The sequence below is a fragment of the Mobula hypostoma genome, chromosome 6 (assembly GCF_963921235.1).
Source record: "Mobula hypostoma chromosome 6, sMobHyp1.1, whole genome shotgun sequence".
NCBI classification, from domain to species: domain Eukaryota; kingdom Metazoa; phylum Chordata; class Chondrichthyes; order Myliobatiformes; family Myliobatidae; genus Mobula; species Mobula hypostoma.
Genome location: NC_086102.1, coordinates 117,706,712 through 117,731,516, shown reverse-complemented (window position 1 = coordinate 117,731,516; position 24,805 = coordinate 117,706,712). Strand labels below are relative to the sequence as shown.

The window sequence follows — 24,805 nt, the reverse complement described above, 5'->3', positions numbered from 1 at the left end:
TTTCCTCCTAAATTCCAACGACATCCGGGTTAGTAAGTTGAGGGCACGCTATGTTGGTGGTGGAAGCTTGGCGACACTGTGCAGGCTGCCCAGCACCATCCTCTCTGAGGTCATTTGACGCAATACGGCTCATTTCACCATATGCTTCGATGTGCCTATGACAAATAAAGCTAACCTTTAAATCTACAGTACATCCCAGCACATTGCAAGAGATGGCTTTAGAGAAAGTGGACACATTGGTCATCATCTTCCAGAGCTATAGAGATTCTGGAATGGGCTCCATGGAGTGCAGAGTGACCAATGTGAAGCCTCTATTTAAGGAAGAAAGCAGGAAACTACCAGCCTGTCAAGGGAAGGGAAAATTGAATATGAGGGATGTTGTAACAGAATATATAGAATAGAATAAAAGGACTGAACAGCGTCAGCATGAATGCATCAAGGAAACTCATGAATGACCAATTTCTTGTTTTTTTTTTGAGGATGGGGTCTGTGAGTTGGAGGGTGGGGGAAGGGTTAGGGTGAAGGATGGAGTTTAGATGAAGCAACTCAAGTCAGAGCCTAGGAGCTCAGCAGGACAGCACAGGGAGGTGAGGTGAGGGCCCCTCCCAGCACAGGTAGGTGAGGACCCCTCCCAGTCCAGTAGGTGAAGACCCCTCCCAGCACAGGTAGGTGAGGCAGTGGAAGATGGGAGGATCTGAAGTGCAATACCAGGAGATGAATGGGTGGCCAGTACTCGGGCAGGTGATGTTATAGACAGGAGTTTGGCATACGTGCAATACGGGGAAATTTCTTTAGCCGAAGGGTGGTGATTCTGAGGAATTCTTTGCCACAGATGGCTCTGGAAGCCAAGTCGGAGGGTATATTTAAAACGGAGTTTGATAGGCTCCTGATTAGCAAGAGCATTAAAGGTTATGGGGAGAAGGCAGGAGAACGGGGTTGAGAGGGATAATAAATCAGCCATAACGAAATGACAGAGCAGACCCAATGGCTCAAATGGCCTAATTCTTCTCCCATGCCTTATGGTCTTATACATAAGTGCACACGTTACAACAGTTATGCCTTCCAATTTGGGTCCTTCAAAAATCAGTTGAAAATCCAAATTTACAGCCGAAGAGGAAATGTTGAATTGCACCACATGCTGTTTATCAAAATTTTTGAACTGAAATCTCCTGCATCAGCCTCCCCCGTACTGCTGATAACTAGGACAAAGGAGCCCTGACAGACCACATCCTGTCAGCTGCCAAGTGTTTGTAAGGGTGTGAGGGTGCAGTACTTATTGTGTCACTCCACCCAGAGAACAATATACCACCGGCATCATGAAGGACCTGTATCAGCTGGCTATTTCGCTCATCTGCCTTCTAACTGGCCTGAAGGCCCCAGGTAATTTTACCTCTCTTTTAGTCTCCTCTGAGGATGTACTCGGCGGAGATCAGGCACCTCATCCATTTTGGGAATGATGTGCATTCCGGTTTCCTACATCTCTGCCATGTGCTTCTTTTCTCTGTGAATAATCGGGCTGGGGTCATATGGGCTTGGATAGTCTCCTGGCAGGACATCATCAGGCCTTATCGGTGCTAGACTCAGCTCGGTGGTATGTCACCACCAAATTCATAAAGTCAATGAAGGATAGGCCTGGTCAGAGATATTTGCTATCCGAAAGGTGAATTAAAGGAGCTGTCCTGCATCCTCATCAGTAAACGGTGGGATGCGACGCAGAGGTGTCTGCCTGAATTACGACATCTAACTTCATTCTATGGATCTGAGCCCATAGTCCAGGGCAGATGCTCCCAAGTGCTGCTGTGTCGGGGGTAGTGGTGATCACGAGTTGTTGAGTGGCCCTCTCAAGATTGGACTGTTTTAGAAGTTATATCAGAATCAGAATATTCAAATAGAGCATTTCCAGCTATTAAAAGGTGCTCGGAAAAGACATAAACACAAGAGATTCTGAAGATGCTTGAAATTTAGAGTAATACGCATAAACTGTTGGAGGAAATAAGCAGGTCAGGCAGCATCTATAGAGAGGAGTAAAGAGTCAGTGTTTTGAGTTCCGACCCTTCATCAGGACTGGGAAAAGACAGATGCTCTAATTTCTGCAGGGACATGACGCACGGCCCTTTATTGAAGTGGTAGTGAGGCTGTAGCGAATTTGCCCAGCCTTATGTGAAAATGGCAAGATGCTCCAAGGTTGGTTGTATACCTACAATATTGGGCTGGGGAAAGAAAGCAACGCTGGTTTGCTGGAATCTCTTGGGGGGAGTTTAAAAGTACCGTACTAAATCATATTTAAGAAGTATCTATATCCACAGAAGGCTATGGTACATGGGATCAGTGCAGATGGATAATTAATGGTTGGCGATGAAAGGCCTGTTTCTGTCCTGCATAAGGGTTCTGATGAAAGGTTTATTAGGATGCTCTGACGGTCTTCGGTCCCAAACCGTTAATGCAGCCTGGCCTGCTGAGTTCCTTCAGCATTTGTGGGTTTCCAGCATCTGTAGCATCTCTTGTGTTTTGGCCAGACCAGAAGAAAAGGTTAAGGGAAAATTATTGGAGTACTTCGAAAATCTGGACGGTTTTGAGATGATAAGTAACGTAGGGCTGTATTGATCAGATGGTGATTGGTAACTAGGAAACTAATCCATGAGGAAAAGTGATAAACACACTTTTTGCGCCTGTCATTGGAATATGTACCACAAATGGTCATTGAGGGAGAGATTTCACACTTCTGGAACTAAGATATACTGGGAAAAGCAAATTTTCCAGAAATAAGTGGAAAGGGCAAAAACACTTGACTTGAACAATAGCTCCAAATTGAGAGTTAGCATTGGATCTCCCACACTGCATTTTCAATAATTTACCAATCAATCTCAGCACTTTGAGAGTCTTGGTCCAAATGGTTCTCAAGAAATATTTGCTGTTGTGCACTTCAAATGTGAGCAGAAGTCAAAATTGTGCATTTCTTAAAAGCATTAACCTATTTCTCCACTTGCCACTCAGTAAAGCCCAAGGATTGCATCCCTACAGCAGCTTTCATAAATTCCGGCCTTCCAAATTCACATTACAGTCGATGGAAACACATCGCATTAGGGCAACAGTGTGCCCAAGTACACACGCAAGCAAATAGCAATGAGATTAGTGACCAATACTTCTAATGTTGACTAAGAGATGAGTATTGACCAGAATAACTGAACAATCCCCTTTCTGATCTCTTGGGTCTTATACATACATCCAAGAAGATAAATGACTCGTCCAAAAGAGAGCTACTCCAAGCTTGCAATAACAACACCGATTTGCATTCAATTCCCAGGAACAGGTCAGCAACCGACAACCACTGGGAAATGGCTGACATCTAGCTAAAGGCATTGACAGGAATGGGAATGTGTGAGGTAATTGGGGAGCTCAGTGGAAGCTGATGAAAATTATCCACGCCTATCATGTTTCTAAAAATACCCTTGGATAATGTCAGTGTAATGTTTGAGAAATTATCTATTATTATAAGTGGCTCTGTGGAAGCTTAGATCTTGGTTCAAGGTGTTGGGAATGTTGGCTGAGCACAGGAATCGGTGATGCACCAAGAGGTTTCTCCCTCCCCTCTGCAAACCAGCTGTGCTTAGGTAATGGCCTACATCACACCATCAGATCCATTTTCTTCCCTCCTCTCCTTATGGTTTGAGTCCCTGCCTGGATGCAGTCCCATGGATAGCCTAGAGCACCTTCCCATAGGAAGCTCCCAGACAGGGAATATTGGCAGACCCTTGTTCACAGTCACATGAATAAGAAACTGCTCTCTGACCTTGGGTACAAGCACAGTCCTATAGGATTAACTGACCAAGGAGCCCAGTGGAATTTTGGACCAAGGCAGTTATGAACAATTGTAGAGCATCCCCCCAAAAAATTGGAAATCAGCAGTTTGTTGCAGTACCTAGTTACCTGACACAAGCCCAAGGTATCCTAACTGCAAGTTTTGGCATAAATCCTCAGGTCTGGTCCAAATTGGCTCAGGCTTGCTCTTTGTGAAGTAAAACTGTAAGGCTCAGTATTTGTTTTGTTATGGCCTGGCTACCTGACTGCAGCCAGCAGGACCTGGTTATGTGCATTGGTTCAGTTTGGTTTCAGACTGGCCTTGGTTCACTCTGGTTCGGATTGGCTATGGTATGATCTAGTCTGGATTAGATCAAATTAAACAAATCTGTTTAGTTTGATTGAGTCACAAACAAGAGAAAAATCTGCTGATAATGGAAATCCAAGCAACACATACAAAACTGGAGGAGCTCAGCAGGCCAGGCAGCATCTGATGAAGGGTCTCGGCCCGAAACGTTGACTGTACTCTTTTCCATAGATGAGTCCAACTGAAGGGTCTCAGCCCAAAAGGGCAACTGTTTACTCTTTTCCTTAGATGCTGCCTGGCCTACTGAGTTCCTCCGGCATCATGTGTGTGTTGGTTATTTTGATTCAGGTTGGGTTCAGAATGTACCTAGCTCCTTCTGGTTAGGATTGGCTGTTCAAGTCGGGTTTTGAGCTAGTTTTGATTTGGTTTGGATTGCCCGTAACTGAGTTGGTTTCCAGTCAGGTTACGTCCCAATAGATGTCTAGTTTGTAGGATGAGAGAAACATGCAATGGAATCTTTGGTTTGATATCTCACTAAAGTACATTGCACAGACCTTCCACTTCAATGCCTACAGCTGAGACATTTCTACCAAGTAGAGTATCACAGATATGGGAGAAAATGCAGCTCCACAGAGTTACATAAAGTTCAACTGCAATCTATCCCGTTAAGTGAACAACCTGCTCCAATGTAGGCGTTTACTATCAGAGTGGAGATTACTTTGAAGAGGCAAAAGCTGGGCCTCGTACATACATTAAAGTAGGAGGGCAACTAAGGAGGAGGTAGCACCACTCAAGGAGGAAGCAGATATTTTCCGTCTAGAGCCAGAGGAAGTGGGCTAGGTACTAAATGAGTATTTCACCAAGGTGAAAGACATGGAGGATATTGAGATCAGAGAGGGGTACGCTGATGCTCTACAGCATGTTGGCAATGGTGGATTTGAGGCTTTTGAAGAACAGCAGATAGATGAATCTTAATGGCCTGATGATCCCAAGTAAGAGAGGCAAGAAAGGAGATGGCTGGGGTCTTAAAGAGATCTTTGTATCTTCCTTTTAACTAGGTGACTGGTGGGAACCTTAGGAGCACTGATGTACAGAGGAATCATGGGTGCATGCCCGTAGCTCTTTAAAAGTGACAACACACATAGATATGATGACAAAGGAGAGATAAGGCATAATTGTCGTCAGTCTGGGTGCTGAGTATAAAGCTCCAGAAATCATGTTGCAGCTATATAAAACTTTCAATAGACTATATTTGGAACATTGTGTGCGGTCTGGTCAACTCATTACAGGAAGGATACCAAGGCTTCGGAAAAAAAACGGAAAATGTTTACAAAGATACCGTTCTTTCTGATTGTTTTTATGTGTGAGGGATGGGGGTTTGGGGTTGATGGGTTGCAGTTTGTTGGTTTTTTCTTGTTCAGGGGAGGGGATTTGGGGGTCAATGTTCTTGTTGTATTTTGTGCAGGGGAGGGGGATTGGGGGGGTTGACAATCATGTTGCCATTCTTTTTTGTGCGGGGGAATGGGTTTGATGTTTCTCTTTGAACGACTCCCATGGTTTTCCTTTGCTTCATGGCTATCTGGAGAAGATGGGTCTCAAGTGCCGCCTGATCAGTGTCTTATAAAGCTTCAGCATTATCTCCTTGATTTTATACTGTTTTTAGGTTGAGTGAACTCGGCCTTTTCTCCTTGGAGCGATGGAGGATGAGAGGTGACCTGATAGAGGTGTATAAGATGATGAGAGGCATTGATCGTGTGGATAGTCAGAGGCTTTTCCCCAGGGCTGAAATAGCTAACACGAGAGGGCATAGTTTTAAGGAGCTTGGAAGTAGGTACAGAGGAGGTGTCAGGGGTAAGTTTTTCACACAGAGAGTGATGGGTGCGTTGAATGGGCTGCCAGCGGTGGAGGCGGATTCAGTAAGATTTTTTAAGAGACTCCTGGATAGGTACAAAGGGCTTAGAAAAATAGAGGGCTATGGGTAACCCTAGGTAATTTCTAAAGTAAGTACATGTTTAGCACAGCATTGTGGGCCGAAGGGCCTGTATTGTGCTGTAGGTTTTCTATGTTTCTATGTTTCTATATCACCTGGATTACAGCTTACTAGTTATGAGAAGAGGTTGGTCAAACTTGAATTGTTTGACGCTAAGGGGAAACTATTTATAAGTATTTGTAGCATAGATAGGGTAGATAGTCAGAGTCTCTTTCAAAGTTCAAAGTAAATATTTTATCAAAGCACACGTACGTCACCACATACTATGCTGGGGTTCATCTTCATACTGGGCATTCACAGAAAATACAAAGAAACAATTGAGTCAGTGAAAAATCACACACCAGAGTAGAAATGATAAAGTACCAGAGGTCAAAACCTTAATGTGAGAGGGTGAACGGAGATTTATTAAGCATTGTTTTTACATAGAGAGAGGCAACACACTGTCAGAGAAGTGATGTTAGCAGCTATGATAGCAATATTAAAGAGGTATTTAGACAGGTACATGAGCAAACAGGGATTGGAGGGATATGGACCATGTGCAGGCAGGTTGGAGCCCATAATGTGAACACTGAATACAATACACTGTAGGTGCATTGGCCTTCATCAATCATGGGATTGAGTTTAGGAGCCAAGAGGAAATGTTGCATCTATATAGGACCCTGGTCTACTCCACTTGGAGTACTGCACTCAGTTTTGGTCACCTCACTACAGGAAGGATGTGGAACCATAGAAAGGATACAGAGGAAATTTACAAGGATGTTGCCTGGATTGGGAAGCATACTTTACGAGAATAAGTTGAGTGAACTCGGCTACTGTGGGAAGCGAGGGAGGAGATTGTTGAGCCAGCTATGATGTTTGCATCATCAGTGAGGACAAGAGAAGTTCCAGAGAATTGGAGGGAGGGTTGCAGATGTTGTTCCCTTATTCAAGAAGGGGAGTAGAGATAGTCCAGGAAATTATAGACGAGTATGTCTTACTTCAGTGGTTGGTAAGTTGATGGAGAAGATCCTAAGAGGCAGGATTTATGAACATTTGGAGAGGCATAATATGATTAGGAGAGCCGGAGGATGAGAGGTGACCTGATAGAGGTGTATAAGATGATGAGAGGCATTGATCGTGTGGATAGTCAGAGGCTTTTTCCCAGGGCTGGAATGGCTAGCACGAGAGGGCACAGTTTTAAGGTGCTTAGATGTAGGTACAGAGGAGATGTCAGGGGTAAGTTTCTTACACAGAGAGTGGCGAGTGTGTGGAATGGGCTGCCGGCAACAGTGGTGGAGCCGGAAACGATAGGGTCTTTTAAGAGACTCCTGGATAGGTACATGGAGCTTAGAAAATTAGAGGGCTATGGGTAACCCTAGGTAATTTCTAAGGTAGGGACATGGTTGGCACAGCTTTGTGGGCCGAAGGGCTTGTATTGTGCTGTAGGTTTTCTATGTTTGTATGTTTCTATTAGTGCCAACAGTGCACACAGTCTACAAAATGTACCCTTGCTACCCAGCTCACAACCTTCACTACAACAAGAGCATGGAGGACAGAGACCTTGGGTATTAGCATTGGTATTGGCTTATTATTGTCACATGTCTCAAGATACAGTGAAAAGTGTGACATGCATGTGAAACCACCAGTTGTAGGCTGCCCCTCATCACACGGCTCTCTGTCTCAGAAATACGTCTCCCAGTCTACTGTCGCACCTGACCTTACATGCCAGCACAACTTCTCCAGCAGCCTTGTTAGTGGTGAATGTCCATTCCTTACTGGAGTGCTTATACCCCAAACGTTGCGAATTTAAACCATCTGTATGAATTGCCTTGACCACTATCTCAGGTGTGTGGTTTACTGGCCTACTTTTGAATGTGAGGAGGCAGGGAGCATTTTCACCAGCAGCACAGCAACAGTTCAAACTACCGCCACACCTTCTACATCGAACGCTGCCGGCCCTGCCGGTAACGTCCAGATCTCAAAAAGTTAACCAGCAGTAATCAATACAACGAGGATCAGCCTGTCCACACACAGCTCATTCCTTGTTGTTGGTCTCTGTGCCAGCGGACAGTAGCTGCAGAAAACCGGTTCTCTGAAGTGACTAACACTAGATTAGATCACAATCCCACTACTCTCTCTTTGATAATCTGTCATCATCTTCCCTCATTCCCCTTAACTTTCTGACCCAAGGTGAAGCCGATCTGCTTGCCACAGCCTTCCCTCTCACAGACCTTGCTACTCATGAGGTGGGTAGAAGGTGCTCTGATCTACCGCCTCCTTTTAACTGCTCTGGGCCCATCACTTGTCTCCTTTAATGGCCCAGTACCAACCTCACTGTAGGTTACACCTTCAACCATTCCTTCACCTCCCTGCAGTCCTCTGTCACGCTCTCCTCTTCTTGCCCCTCCTCTCTGCACCTTGTTTTAAAACTTGCTACATCTTTAATCTGAAATGAGAAGCAAAATTTGCTGTTAAATACCTAGCATTTTTGGAGAGAGATGCAGCTAACATTTCATATTAAAAACATTTAAAACATGAAGGAAGCAGAAAAGGAAATGGAAAAGCAAGGCCCATGAGAAGGTAGACTATGGCAAGCAGTTTGCTTTTGACTTGGGTTGGTCCAGTTGGATTGTGCCAAAGCAACTGATTTAGACAGTGCTGGTTGATGAGGGTAACATTAATTAGACCAGGATTCACATCACAGGTGGTGACGAGAGGGCGTACAGGAGTGAGATATGCCATAATCTTCTCCTCCAAATCCAACCATGAAGGACATTCATGTATATCTGAATAGTGAATCCAAAAAGTAATATATCGAATATTAATTGCCTGATAGTACATTCTAAAGTTAGGCAATGCCATACCACCATTCTTTTTTAATTTCTGCAATAAGGGTTTACTCAATCTAGGATTTTTATTGTTCCAAATATGAGATAAGATTATGGCATATTTCACTCCTGTACACCCTCTCGTCACCACCAGCGATGTGAGTATCGATGTGTGAAGTCCTGCTCTCCAGCTTCCTCATTAAATAGAGGCTTTGGTGAGCTTTCTTGATTGTGTTTTGGATGAGAGGTTGTGTGGGATGTGCACACCCAGGAGTTTGAAACCACATACACTGGTTTCTCACTGACAACTGATTTTGAACTACACTCCTTGAGCTGTTGTGTAATATCACCCTCAGTGTTTAGTGACCACTTTTAATTAATGTTAAGTTGTGCTTTTGTTTTCCTTTCTCCAACAACCTCATCCTCTGCACTAGCACTAGCGATGAAAGTTTCTCAGCCCAGAGAAGTCATCGTTGAAAAACACAACGTCACTCTGCAGTGCAAGTACAACATCACTGGAGACAAGAGAGGCGAGACATTCCGGGTCACCATTTTCAAAGATAAGCCGGGGAAAAGAAATGAAGTCTGCTCTGGCTCTTTTAACACGAGCATGCTGCCCTTCGAGTCGAAAGGTGCTGTGCTGTGTGAGATTCAGCCAGACGAAGGCAGCATATTGATAAGATTCATTGGCATGAACAGGTCTGGCTGGTACTTCTGCCACGTGGAGAAAATGCATCCATTTCCCTACACAGAGGACACCGGGAATGGGTCTTGGATTTTCATCAAGCCAGATGTGATTGGTAAGTCCGTAGAAAAACTGAGAACAAACCCGTGGCCTGAACACAAACCCCAAGTGTTAGCTTTTGAGCAAGAGGCAGGAGAGGGTAAGAATGAAAGGAAGGGGCTACGATAGGGCATGGGGAGTAGGGTGATTAAATGACTAGTACGTGGAGACCAATTCTCAGAAGTATTTGTGGTCTTTCCCTCAGCCTAGGTACAGTAGACTGTTTAGGGCTTTGTACAAAGAGCTTATGAGACCCATTTCCAGAGGGAGGTTGGTTTGATGGAGTCAAGGACAGAGACTGAAAGATAAGAAGGCAATGAAAAGCAAGGATCAGGCCAGAGACACAGTGGAGAGAGAAATGGAGCATGCTAGAGAGAAAGTAAAAGATAAGAAAAGGTTGTTACATGATGAGGCTTTAAAGGCTTTGGTCAGATCACACTTGGAGTAATGTAAGCAGTTTTGTGCTAGCATTGAAAAGGATCAGGTGGAGGTTCACGAGATTATCTTAAGAATGAAAGGGTTAACCTATGAGGAACATTTGATATCTCTGTGCCTATACTCACTGGAATTTAAAAGAATGAAGGGGGATTAAATTGAAACCTACAAAATATTGAAAGATCGAAATAGAATGGATGTGGAGAAGATGTTTCCTATAGTGGGGGAGTCTGGGACAAGGTGGTACAATCTCAGAATACAAGGACATCCCTTTAGAACAGAGATAAGGATGAATTTCTTTAGCTAGAGAATAGTGAATGTGTGGAATTCATTGCCACAGACAGCTGTGGAGGGTGTCAATGGGTACATTTAAAGTAGAGGTTAATGGGTTCTTCATTGGTAAGGACATCACAGGTTGTGGGGAGAAGGCAGGAGAATGAGGCTGAGAGCAATAACAACTTAGTCATAATGGAATGATAGGCCAAATTGCCTAATTCTGCTCCTATGTCTTACGGTCTAAGAGGAGGAAAGAAAATGAAACTGGGCTGAAGTAATGTTTTCTTTGAGATGGTAGTATGCTTTACCTGCATTCTGTCCTTCACACGAGGAATTCTGCAGATGCTGGACTTTCAAGCAAAACACATCAAAGTTGCTGGTGAACGCAGCAGGCCAGGCAGCATCTCTAGGAAGAGGTACAGTCAATGTTTCAGGCCGAGACCCTTCGTCAGGACTAACTGAAAGAATTACTGGAAGATCTGTTCTCAGTGCCCCAGCAGCCTGCTCCTGTAATTTCTAAGCTTCCCATAACCTATTGTCCTTCTCACTAGGAAGAGCAATGACCATGCAGAATACTGGCTCACCATGTGGACTCTGGCAATATTATCCCCCTGGCCATGCTCCCTCATTTCCTTTCCACTGGCTCCCAGGTGTTTTTGCTCTTTATCAACTTCCTCCTTTATTACAGGGAGGATGTGGAAGCTTTAGAGAGGGTGCAGAGGAGATTTACCAGAACGCTGCCTGGATTAGAGAGATAAAGATAAGTTGAGCAAGCTGGGGTTTTTCTCTTTGGAGCGAAGCAACTTGATAGAGGTGTTTCAGATTATAATATTAGGTAGCATGCATAGCCATATACTGTACTTTTCCAAGCCTGTGAGGAGGGGATGGCTGATACCAAGGGGCATAATTGTAAAGTGATTGGAGGGAAGTATGAGGGGATGTCAGAGGTAAGTTCTTTACACAGAGAGTGGTGGGTGCAAGAAATGCCCTGCCATGGGGTGGTGCTGCAGGCAGATATATCAGGGGCAATTAAGTAACACTTAGGTAGGTACCATTAGTCTTGCGAGACCATGGATCTGCGCCTGGAAAGTCTTCACTCTCCAGGGCGCAGGCCTGGGCAAGGTTGTATGGAAGACCAGCAGTTGCCCATGCTGCAAGTCTCCCCTCTCCACAACACCAGCGTTGTCCAAGGGAAGGGCATTAGGACCCATACAGCTTGGCACCAGTGTCATCGCAGAACAACGTGTGATTAAGTGCCTTGCTCAAGGACACAACACGTTCCCTCGGCTGGGGCTCGAACTCACGACCTTCAGGTCGCTAGTCCAAAGCCTTAACCACTTGGCCACGTGCCCAATGGTAGGTACAATGGATGACAGAAAAATGGAGGGGGTTAGATTGATTTTAGAGTAGGTTAAAAGGTTGGCAAGGCATTGTGGGCCAAAACAGCCTGTATTGTGCTGCAATGTTCTATGTCCTGAATCAAACTCCATCAAGCTGCTGATTGTGCACAGCAGATCACAATAACCTGGCTCTGATGGAGTTCTCTTCGAGTGCGCCTTGGCTCATCAACCTTTCCACCGGATCTGGTGTGCTGAGCACAAGGTCAATGAGAGTGCTGTGAGGGCCTCATGGCCCCTTTTTATGTCCTATAAAAATATTACAAAACATTATATACACCTTCATGGTTTGAAATGTTTCCACCAGGTTCAAAGCTAGCTCACTGAGAAGGCCTATTTTCCCCTGAGCAGGTGCGGATCTGCTCACATTGGCAATGCTCCAGTCCTGCTCAACCACACACCAGTGCTGGCATGAGCATCAGCTACCTCTCAGAGCAAACAGCCACCTGCACTTGTACAGCCACGGGGCTCAACTGTAAAAAGTATTCTTACGGCTCGTGCAGACCTGCCCGGGCAGCTGTGGAGAGAGCAGAGACGGAGGAAAAGCCTCTGCCTGACCTGCTAAGTTCCTCCAGTAACTTGTGGGTGTTGTTCAACATTTCCGCAACCTACAGACTCACTTTCAAGGTCTCTCCAGTTCATGTGTGTATTATATACAGTATATGTGTGCAAAAATATATATACCATGCATATATACACATAATAGACATATATACGTATTGTGTATACACACACACACACACACAATTCTTTTTCATTTGCACAATTTGATCTCTTTTGCACATTGTTTGCCAGTCTTTATTTATGTATAGATTTCATACATCTATGGTATTCTTTACTTTCCTGTAAATGCGTGCAAGAAAATTAATTTCAGGGTAGTATTAGATTAGATTCAACTTTATTGTCATTGTGCTGAGTACAGATACAAAGCCAATGAAATGCAGTTAGCATCTAACCAGAAATGCAAAGAATAGCGTTATTTACAAAATAACTGCGAATAAAAAGTAAGTGCTACAGCACAATATGGGTGAAATACTGCTTAGCGCTGTGATGTGAGGTTCAGCAGGGTCACAGCCTCAGGGAAGAAGCTCTTCCTGTGCCTGCTGGTGTGGGAGCAGGGGCTCCTGTAACACCTACCGGATGGGAGGAGAGTAAAAAGTCCATGGTTAGGGTGAGATGCATCCTTGATAATGCTTTTCACCCTGCCCAGGCAGCATTTATGGTAGATGTTCTCAATGGTGGGCAATTGGGTGCTGATAATCTACTGGGCAGTTTTCACCAGACGCTGGAGTGCTTTGCGGTCCGATATGGGAAAATTGCCATACCACACTGAGATGCAGTTGGTGAGTATGCTCTCAATGGTACAGCGGTAAAAGTCCGTCAGTATCCTGGGACAGAGGTGAGCTTTCTTGATGCTCCGCAGCAAATAAAGGTGCTGTTGCACCTTTTTGATCAGGATGGAGGAGTTCAGGGACCAGGTGAGATCCTCGGAAATGTGGACACCATGGAATTTGAAGCTTGATACACGCTCCACTACAGCTCCATTGATGTAGATGTGACGTGAGTGTGACTCCTAGCATGCCTAAAGTCCACAATGATCTCCTTGGTCTTCTCGGTCAGGTTGTTGTCAGCACACCACACGGCCAGGTGCTGGACCTCGTCCCTGTAGGCTGTCTTGTCATCCCCTCTGATCAGGCCAACCACCGTGGTGTTGTCTGCGAACTTGATTATGAAGTTAGAACCATGTACAGGAACGCAGTCATAGATGAAAAGGGAGTACAGAAGAGGGCTCAGCACACAGCCTTGAGGCGCGCCGGTATTCAGGGTGAGAGTGGAGGGGGAGGAGAGGTTGTCTAACTTAACTGATTGTGGTGTGTTAGTCAGAAAGTCCAAGGTCCAATTGCAGAGAGATGAGCTGATACCAAGCTGGCGAAGTTTGGCGATCGGCTTGGAGGGGATCACAGTACTGAATGCCAAACGAAAGTCAATGAACAGCATTCTGATGTAAGAGTTGGGGCTGTCCAGGTGGGTCAGGGCAGAGTGAAGTGCTGTGGAGATGGGATCCTCTGTTGACCTGTTGGTGCAATAGGCAAATTGATGGGGATCCAGGGTAGTAGCTGGTGACATATACAGTAATTTGATGATAAATTTATTTTGACTTTGACAATTTCCAGCATCTGCAGAATCTCTTGTGAAAACACTGATAGACACTGGCACTGACACCTCATCAGTGTTTCCCTGACCCCGTTCTCCATTTTCTCCACAAACCTTTCCCTATTCTCTGAGCGTCTGAAGCTCCTGCTGACCCTGTGCTCACTGTTTTATGGGGTGGGTGTCTAAGCAATATACTGTGTTCATTTTTTTCCCGCCAGATCGAAATCCGAGGCGGTGTCCTCAAGTCACCCATGCCACTCTGATCGTCCTAGGACTCGTGGGAATTCTCCTGCTATACAGCATCATCATCACCTACCTGCACTGGGTAAGGACTGGTGGGAACTGGAGCACTGCTAGCACTGGATTTACCTCGACAAACTACAAGTAGAGTTCTAGAGCCCTACAGCACAGACAACAGGCCCTTCAGCCCATCTAGTCCAAGCCGAACTATTATTCTACCTAGTCCCTTTGACACACACCTGGACCGTAGCCCTCCCGTCCATGTACTTATCCAAACTTCCCTTAAATATTGCAGTTGAACCCCCATCCACCACTCCCACTGGCAGCTCATTCCACACTCACATCGCCTCCTGAGTGAAGAAGCTCCCCCTTACATATTTCACCTTTCACTCTTAACCTATGACCTCTGGTCCTAGTCTCACCCAACCTCAGTAGAAAAAGCCTGCTTGCATTTATCTGAGACCCTCATACTTGCTTATACCTCTATCAAATCTCCCTGCATTCTTCTACGCTCCAGGGAATGAAGCCCTAATCTGCTCAACCTTTCTCTATAACTTAGGTCCTAAAGTTACCAAATACGGAAGTGTGCTCAGCTCGTAAGTACTAGGTGTTGATTACTAAGCACACAATACCCCAGTAGTTCAGTGGTTAGCGCAACGCTATTACAGCCCAGCGCATTCCTGAGTTCATGGTTCAATTCCGGTACCGCCTGTAAGGAGTTTGTACGTTCTCCCTCTTTCCGCGTGGGTTTTGCTCCGGGTGCTCCGCCTCCTCCCACAGTCCATAGACGCACCAGCTAGCGGGTTAATTGGTCATTGTAAATTGTCCTGTGATTGGGATAACGTTAAATCAGTGGGTTGCTGGCACAGCTCGTTGGGCTGCAAGGACCTGGTCCATACTGTATCTCAAAATTAGTAAAGTTATTGAATTTTGTGCAGCACGGGTTAACGAGTACAGATTCAATGTGTACTCTTAATCAGCACAATTAGTTTATTATTGCATACAGGTGATTGGCTCTGGTGTACCGGTTATTAAATACTTGTTAATGGGTTAGAGAATACTGTGTATGTATTACGGAGATCTGTGCAAATTACTGAGCCAAGTCATTCAAAAACACATTAACCAGTACAGGATACTGCACGTCAATCCTGAGGTAATGAATGAGGGCTATCGTTCGTGATGAATCTGGTCTGAGTTCCCAGTTGTAAATGGGCTGGAAGTTATGTTGCTACTGTAACTCTCAGTTCGGCTAGCAGCTTAATCTAGGGGATGATAGCCCCCTCCGGCCTGGCCAAACTTAAGAAATCTTGTTTGGGTGGATGCTGTGCGATGTGTCTCCTGTTACAAATCAGTACCACGAAATAACAAACAGTACACAATATGCGATTAAACGATTGAGCTATAGAATTCTTAATTTGACTATATGGTTAGTAAAGAAAACAAAAAAGAAGAAGAGCCCATTCTCATGAAACAGTCCAATGTACAAAGTTGGAGCTCACTGATAAGGCCATTGGTCCACCATCGACCTCTGAGCGTCGCTGACCTTCGGACCCTCGTTCCAGGTCCACTCCATCTGGCAGTCTACCAACTCTCTCCATTCGCATCTTCTCTCCTCACCTCTCCCCGGCAAAAGACTGTTAATTCCTGGCTCCAAGACACACAAGAAAGAACAACATCCCACTCATTGGCTAGCATGCCCAGTTATCTCTAGTCATAACCCAAACATTGCTGCTGCAGAGAAATTATTACGTTAGCAGTGGAACATTTCAGAGAAGCCATTACATTAGCAGTGAAACCCTTACAGCGTGTTACACTACTAAAAGCTCATTCCCCTTTGCGTAGACTTGAGTTGGCTCATATTCTGGAATGGTACCGAAGAACTGGAAAATTGTAGATGTCTTTCCACTCTAGGGAGGCAGAAGAAAGGAGATTATAGGCCAGCTAGCCTGACTTTAGTGGGAAGATGATGGAGTACATTATGATAGATGTGGTTTCAGGGTACTTGGGGCACATGAGAAAATAGACCAAAATCAGCATGGTTTCCTTAAGAGAAAAACTTGCCTGACAAATCTATTGGAATTCTTTGAGGAAATAATGGGCAGGGTAGATCGAGTCAGTGGATGCTGTTTACCTAGCTTTTCAGAAGGACCTTGACAAGGTGCTGCACATGAGGCTGCTTAACAAGATAAGAGCCCGTGGTATTACAGGAAAGACACTAGCATGGATAGAAGATTGCCTGAATGGCAGGAGGCAAAAAGTGGGAATAAAAGGACCCTTTTCTGGTTGGGTGCTGGTGACTAGGGGGTGTTCCGCAGGGACACGCCATTTCACCTTATATATCATTGATTTGGATGATGTTGCTGACTTTGTGGCCAAGTTCGCACACTATATGGAGATAAGTGGAGGGCAGGTAGTTTTGAGGAAGCAGAAGGCCTCAGACAGGTTGAGAGAATGGGCAAAGAGGTAACAGATGGAATATAGTGTTGGGAAGTGTATGCGATGCATTTTGCTCAAAGGAATAAAAACGTAGACTATTTTCCAAATGGAGAGAAAATTCAAAAATCAGAGATGCAAAGGGACTTGGGAGTCCTTGTACAGAATTCCTTAAAGGTTAACTTGCAGGTTGAGTATGGAAAACAAATAAATCACTAGCATTCATTTTAAGAGAACTAAAATGTAAGAGCAAGGATGTAATGCTAGTGCTTTATAAAGCATTGCTCAGTCTGCACTTGGAATATTGTGCGCACTTTTGGGCCTCTTATCTAAAAGATATGCTAGCATTGGAGAGGGTCTAGAGTATGTTTACGAGAATGAATCCAGGAATGAAAGGGTTAACATATGAGGATATTTTGAAAGCTCTGGGCCTGTATTCACTGTAGATTAGAAGATTTGGGGGGGGGGTGGGGAAAGGGGGTGGAATCTCACTGAAACCTATTAAATATTGAAAGGCCCAGAAAGAGAACATGTGGAGAGGATGTTTCCTATGGTGGATGAGTCTAGAGACAGAAGGCACAGCCTCAGAATAGAAGGACATCCACTTAGAACAGAGATGAGGAATTTCTTTAGCCAAAGGGTAGTGAATCTGTGGAACTCATTGCCACAAACGACTGTGGAGGTTAAGTCAGCGAGTATATTTAAAGCAGAGGTTGATAGGTTCTTGATTAGTCAGGAAGTCAGGGAGAAGTCAGGAGAATGGGGCTGAGAGGGATAATAAATCAGCCTTGATGGAATGGCGGAGTAGAACTTGACTGATTTTGCTCCTGTGTCTTATGGTCTATTACACTCAGAGGCCACTTTATTAAGTACATGAGTGGAACCCGGAGTGGTCTTCTGCTGCTCTAGCCCATTCCCTTCAAGGTTCGATGTGTTGTGCATTCAAAGATTCATTTGTGCACACCATTGTTGTAAGGTGTGGTCATTTGAGTGACCGTTGCCTTCCTGATAGCTTGAACCAGTCTGGCTATTCTCTCTAACTTCTCTCATTATCAAGGCATTTTTGCTCATAGAACTGCCACTCTCTGGAAGTTTTGTTTTTGTTTTTCACACCATCCTCTGTAAACTCTAGAGACTGTTGTGTGCGAAAATCCGAGGAGATCAGCAGTTTCTGAGATACTCAAACCACCCTGTCTGGCACCAACAATCATTCCATGGTCAAAGTCACTTAGATCAGATCACATTTCTTCCCCATTCTGATGTTTAGTCTGAACAGCATCTAACGTCTTGACCATGCCTGCATGTTCTTGTGCACTGAGGTGCTGCCACGTGATTGGCTGATTAGATATTTGCATTAACGAGCAGGCGTACCTAATAAAGTGTCCTCTGAGTGTAATGACCGGCTCAAACACACATCAGCAACAACTACAGCTGGGGAAAGGGTCAGCTGCAATATCTTTCATGGCAAAAGGGTCTGGCTCTGTTCACCTCACCCTGTAGAGATGGGTCTTACAGGCTGCTTAAGGGAGGTGGAACGGCCATTGGCGCGCTGCTATCCAGAAAATGAGAAAAATACTGTGATAAAACTGGGGAGACTTGATGTGGAGCCGTGACTCCAAATGCACTGAATTCTTCACCATCCCACAGCCCCCACCCCCTCCCCCGACCTGAAATCCCAAGGGGCGCGACTCTGGTCACAATGGACTAATTCTGAATTCACCTGCAACATACAACACATACAATGAAGGTGAGCGCCGGGGTAACAGAGGCCTGGAGGGTGAGATGTTTGTGGACAGGAGGATGCTGTCAGCTACCGGAATCACAGACGTTAGAACCAACCCCTCTCGTGCCCTACTGCAGGCTAATTTACTGGCAATTGTTCCAGGCACAACATAAACATACACAACTCCAGAAACAAGCCCAACCTGGCAGATACCATCAAACTTTTTAAACGGGCAAATGATTAGAGAAAGTGCTATCATTCTCTCCCCTTTCTAATAGGTCAAACTCAAGACGACGAAGATAGGGAGACAAAGAGAGAGGGACAAAGTAACACAGACACAGACACACACAGACACACACACACACTCAGACACACAGATACGCACACACACTCAGATATACACACACACACACACACACACACACACACACACAGATACGCACACACACTCAGACACACACAGATACGCACACACACTCAGACACACACAGATACACACACACACACACACAGACATGCGCGCGCACACACACACACACACACAGATACGCACACACACAGATATACACACACACACAGACACACAGATACGCGCGCACACACACACACACACACACACACACACACACACAGAGATACACACACACACACAGATATATACACACACACACACACACACACACAGATACACACACACACACGCACACACAGACACACACAGATACACACACACACACAGATACGCACACACACTCAGACACACACACACACGCACACACGCACACGCACACACGTACGGACACACAGAGACAGAGGCACATAGACACAGACACACATCCATTAACACAAACAGAGACACACATGTTAACACAGATACTCAAACACAGACGCACGTGCATTTTCACAGACACAGAAAGATAAGCACACAGATGCATAAACATCTGCACAGACATAGGCACACACACACATGAAGTGGGGCCAGTCTCTGGCATTTCTCATGCCCCCAGCATTTTCAACGCCAGCTTTCCAGAGGAAAGGCTTGGGAGATGCAGAGAGGAGAGGGCAACCATCCTGTATCAGTTTACTAGTTCTGCTCTCATCATTCCCCTGCCAGTCCACAGTTGGTCCGAGAACAAATGTGCTCACTCTCAAGGCCATACATCCAAGCCCAGTGGAGATCCCTCAGCACAAGCAGAGCGGAGTGTGAATACCTGAAAATGAAACCATAAGATTTCTGAGGGAGTCCTCTCCCTCCCCAGCACATCCCTCCTCCCACAACCCCCTGCTCTCTGCCTCTCCAGTGGCTTCTCCCGCGCTAACCTGTTTCTCCGCTCTGTGTTCGATTCCCCCTCCACAGCCTCTTGGCGCCACTGCGTGCATTCTCGGGATGAAGGAGGCGGTTGACATGAAATGTGAACTGATTCACAATTTTGACGAACCCGCTACTGCTACGTGGAATGGCCAGCGCTGGGAGACAGGCCCAAGGCAAGGCAAGTACGTCTGAGGCACACTTGACCTAGCGCTGCAGTCTCCCCCCACAACCACTCCACCCGACCCTTGTCCCGCCACAGTTTGGTGAGCCAGACTCCCTGTCTGAAGATGTCCTAAGGGTTGCTTCCCAAACCACCAGGACCAAGTGGCTTGTAAAGCCATAGAAGGCAGCTCAAAGCCCCATACATTGGTTTCAAACCAGCTGCCATCCCTGGCCAGTTGGACAAGCCTGTACCCCAGAATTCAGGTCAGGAAGACAGACCCCTCGATTATAATGGGTGACTGGACTTGCTGGGCCAACGACTAACTAGTGCTAGCGTCTGATTCCCAGAATTTCCATTCATGGAATTCCAAAGCTCCAATGCCCTGCTGGGATCTGAGCTGTCATTCTCTAGGTTACCAGATCATCAATGCAATAACCAACACCCTTTGCCAGCTCACTGCTGACTCTCCCTTTATTTACTCTCACCTTCAGTCTGGGTTGGACAGGGAATACCACCAGATTCCCAGGAATAGTATGCGCACTTAATTTAAACTTCTGGCTTTTTGTCCCTCCCTCCTTCCCCTGCCCTCTCTGTCTACTCAGCATTATGAGGCAAATTGACCCATGATCTCCGACACTTGTTATCCTTACAAGAACCAAAGAATATGAACTTGGAGTCACATCCTGATATGTGAGGTGGGGGGTGGGGGAGGTTAGTGTACAAGTCCTCTCTTGTATGGGAGACACCCCCTTTGTTCATAACCTGGCAGCTTGCCAGCATCTTTCACTGTACAAAGATCTTTCAGAACTTGCAGGTACTTTGGACAAGAAAATCAGGGGACTCAGGGAAGTAAAGAGGTTTGAGTGCTCAGCTATAGCTAATCAGAAATGGCTCTCTGACAGTACTTATCTCAGCTGGGCAAGCCAGCAATAATATTTAGGGTTCAGGGCTGAAAAAGTTGAATTATGAAGCCTTTTTGCTTTAACTTTAGCTGTTTGAGGATCATTTGCATAATGTAGTCACATACACTCACTGGCCACTGTATTAGGTACACCTATGCACATGCTAATTAATGCAAATAACTAATCAGCCCATCACGTGGCCGCAATTCAATGCAGAAAAGCATATGGATGTGGTCAGGAGGTTCAGTTATTGCTCAGACCAAACATCAGAATGGTGATTTTGATGACCGTCCAATGATTGTCAGTGCCAAGCAAGGGGGTTTGAGTATCTCAGAAACTGCAGATCTTCTGGGATTATCATGCACGACAGTTTCTAGAGTTTACAGAAAATGGTGGAAAAAACCTCCGGTGAGTGGCAGACTTCTGGGTGAAAACACCTTGTTAATGAAAGACACCGGAGAAGACCGGCCAGACTGGTTCAAGCTGGCAGGAGAGCAGCAGTAACTCAAAGATCAAAGAATGGCCACGGTGTATGTTGCATTAGGGTTTGATAGGGAACCATTTCCTCTGGTGAGCGAGTCCAGGACAGGGACAGACAAAGCTTCGCCTGGTGGGAAGATCTGTCACCTTTGAACTGGGCATTGAGCAGGAAATGTCGAGAAGCATCTTGCCCATGAAAGTGGAGCAGACATCCTGAAGTTTTGCTCCTCAAAGCTCTGGGATACTGGGGACTCATTGGGCTTTCAGGGCTGACATCGACAGGGGTTTTATCGGGTTAAGATACCAGGATATGGAACTCAGGAAGGAAAATGGAGCCTGTCATAACTGAATGGTCAGACAGCTCAGAGCATTTCTGATGCCCTTGTGAACGTGAAGTTACTGGAGCACGTCTCTGCAGCCTGTTTAATCACAACATGTAGTAGCAGATTGCAGTCAGCATCAGCAGGCTCTTTTACCTCTTAATCACAATCTGGGCTCCTTGTCTCCTCTCCAGGCAGTGAGCTCAAACTTGTTTTAGGTGTAGAGAGACAGTTAAGAGCAGTCAGGTGATGGTGGGAGTCTGCTAGTCATCTGCCACTTGGGTTTGAAGGGCTGTCAAGGGAAAGGGACACACCCACACTGACAGAGTCTTTATTGTTTCCCTCTTTCTCTAGATAATGAAAAAAGACCAAGAGGAACAGAACAGTGAATATGTAAATATGGAACCTCCCAGTCACGCCTCTGGTAGAAAACGAAAATTGCAGTCAATCGCACATAAGCCCAATGCCATGTGAAGCACCAGCCAGGAATGTATCTGAGACTTCTCCTGAAGAGACCTGAGCAGGGTCCCTGATGAAACACTCCCTTCTGCTTCCTTCCTGTCTCTTGCCTTGATAACAAACCTAAGGGAAAACAAACACTGCTAGTTTAACTCTCTCAGTGCCTGCCAAAGCGTGGGTTGGGATCGAACAAGGAGACCAAGGCACAGTGTAATCCCAGCTACAACTCCATCACTCTGAAGGATGGAGAATGGGCACATCCTGTCAGAGGCTAGGCTCACACCAGACCCTCCCACATCCTGCACTCCAACAAACTCCTGCCTGTTTTCTCCGGAGCAGCAGAGGCTGATGGGAATTCTCTTGGTACAAGTGTCTGTACGCATTGGTGTGGGAGCCATGTTGCAAGAAGATAATTATCTGACTTTATTCTGCTTCTTTCCACGCCTCCCTTTTGTATCCTTTCCTCCACGTGTCATTCCAGCATCTGGCAGTGACCTGGTAGGAAGAGGATTTCTCCACCCAGTTACTGCACAAGTGAGAAAGAGATTGTTTTTGCCTTCTTCCATCTCTCCTTCCTTCCCCTTCTTGCACATCCTGAATTCAAAGGAGTCCCAGCTGTTTCTGTAAAGCCCCTCCATGTCACTTAACCAATCTGTGCTGCAGCCACACCAAGCCCAATGCACACCTCTTTAGGAACTGTGCCTGGGGCCGACAGTGCTCAGCGTTTTATAGACAAGCACTGTCGAAGGCAGGAAGAAGTTGTTTGAGGGTGCCATGCCATTCGTTGAAGTTGTAGCTAATATTCTGCCTCAGTATCTTCCCTCAGTTCCAGAGATGAATCCCCATCTGTATTCCAGTCCTTCAGCTCAAGAGCAATAATGTTGAATTGGATTCTGTATCTGTTTTATGGTACTTCACAAAATGAGTACTTGAAATTTCCAAGGCCTTTTCTCCTAAAATTGTTCACCATTTAAAGGAAAATCTGAAGTGAGCCATAATGAATACTCAGAAACACTGACATCAAAATCCTTTTGGTTCTGCTGTAACCGCACGTCTATTTGAGTGGCCCATTTCCTACTGTGATTCAACCTACTAGAGATCGGGATGAAGGATGATCAACCACAGGGCACTGGCCTCCTGCGGAAATGAACCCCATAAAAGCAATGCTTTTAAGAGATACAGTTAAAATAGAAAGAAACAACTGAAGTATATTACCATGAAAACCATTGGACCATAGAACTGCACAGGGGCAAATCCTTATGCCCACAATGCTATCTGACCTGATTAAACAAGCACTTAAATCCCTTCTACCAACATGATGTCCATATCCTGCCATTCCAAGCACATTCATGTGCTTATCTATGAACTTCTATCACATTTGCCTCCAGCACAAACCCGAACAGCACATTCCAGGCATGAACCGCTCTCAGCGTAAACAAAATGGTGCCCCGCACATGTCCTTTGAACCTTCCCCCTTTCACCTTAAATGCATGCTTTCCATTATTGGATGTTTTGACCCTGAGAGAAAGATACTGTCTATGCCTCCCATAATCTTATAAACTTCTACTGGGTCACCCCTCAGCCTCTACTGCTCCAGATCCAGCCTCTCCTTACTGCACATGCCCTCTAATCCAGGCTCCATCCTCATAAACCTTGTGCGGTATATTAAAACATGGCCGCTGCCCTACTAGTGAAGCCCTGGAGGTCTGGAGGGCAGATCACTAGGTGTATTTAATGTGAATGTGGATGACTGTTTGAAAGACTGAGGATCTGAGGGTTGTGGGTTTCTGGTACATAAAAGGAACTGAGGCCAGCCCATAGATCAGCCACGATCGAGGGGCTGATGGTCCACTCCCACTCCTGTTCATAAGACGATACACCCATATATAGACTCTGGTACAAGAACATAACAGCAAATGCTAGATATGTAGATACTGAAAATCTTACATATAGACGGACAATGCTGGAAACACTCAGCTGGTCAGGCAGCGTCTGTGGAGAGGGAAGCAGTGTTTTAAGTTAATAAGCTCTCATCGGATTGCAGTCAAGAGGAGATTGTGTTCTGCTGGTCTTCAGGTTAGAACTGTATTAATATATCCATCATCTGTGTGATATCTTGCATGCACATGGAGTGAGTGCTTCAGCATGCAGAGCTTTCTGTTGTGTCTATAACCATGTCAGTGAATTCAGACTCCCCTTCAGATCTCCCTAGTTCTGTGACCTTCAGACAATGTGCATGTGTATATAGCTACAAGTATCATAACAAAACCTGACAAGTTTTTTTTAAATCCTTCAAAACTATATAAAGCATTAGCTGTCTGTAAATACCAGAATCATTGTGCAGTATACTTGCTTGGAAATGGTCCTCTTGTTGTGAAATTTTATGAGCAGGACACTGATGCTCGCCTCTGAGTGATAGTCACCACCCCTGAGGTATACGCTACCTGGTGAGCAGCAACACACCTGCCCAGCACAGAAGAGGCTGTGCAGAGGGAAGTTCTCTGACAATCCGGCATCGTGAACACGTCCTTACCCAGAGAGTGCAAGAGACTCCACTACGGCGTCCTCAAACGGGACAGAGGAGGAAAGTCATGAAGACCACCTCCAAGACTATGGGACCTTCAAAGACACACAAAACTAATACAACAAGGGCTTTGTCCACCACTGTTTTCGGATGCATCTAAATTATATGCTCTTTTCTGCAGCCAATTTGTTGTTGGTGTCATTGCACGTTTATTGCAAATTTTAGACATGATGTTCTACACGTTCTGATCATCAGGACTGTAAATTTGCATTGATTATCCCATGCACTAAGAATAAACAGA

The 24,805-nt window shown here is 45.4% G+C and overlaps 1 protein-coding gene across 3 annotated transcripts; it reads left to right on the top strand.

Moving 5' to 3' along the window:
* The first annotated feature begins 1,288 nt into the window (after positions 1–1,288).
* On the top strand, positions 1,289–24,805 carry LOC134347627 (T-cell-specific surface glycoprotein CD28 homolog). 3 transcript variants are annotated; one of them, XM_063049996.1, is made up of 5 exons: positions 1,289–1,380; positions 9,337–9,702; positions 14,167–14,273; positions 19,702–19,834; positions 21,876–24,805. In XM_063049996.1, exons 1-5 carry the CDS (start codon positions 1,317–1,319, stop codon positions 21,908–21,910), a joined length of 705 nt encoding a protein of 234 aa, XP_062906066.1. In that variant the 5' UTR covers positions 1,289–1,316; the 3' UTR covers positions 21,911–24,805. The 3 variants fall into 3 exon arrangements, with proteins under 3 accessions (XP_062906066.1, XP_062906067.1, XP_062906068.1); XM_063049997.1 differs by having other exon boundaries at positions 19,702–19,838; XM_063049998.1 differs by lacking the exon at positions 19,702–19,834.

Bases quoted from the DNA above. Each gene is read 5' to 3' on its own strand.
- LOC134347627 (XM_063049996.1), top strand. From the start codon at position 1,317: ATGAAGGACCTGTATCAGCTGGCTATTTCGCTCATCTGCCTTCTAACT. The intron at 1,381-9,336 runs GTAATTTTACCT...CCTCTGCACTAG, and splicing joins AACTGGCCTGAAGGCCCCAG to CACTAGCGATGAAAGTTTCT. The intron at 19,835-21,875 runs GCAAGTACGTCT...CTCTTTCTCTAG, and splicing joins GGAGACAGGCCCAAGGCAAG to ATAATGAAAAAAGACCAAGA.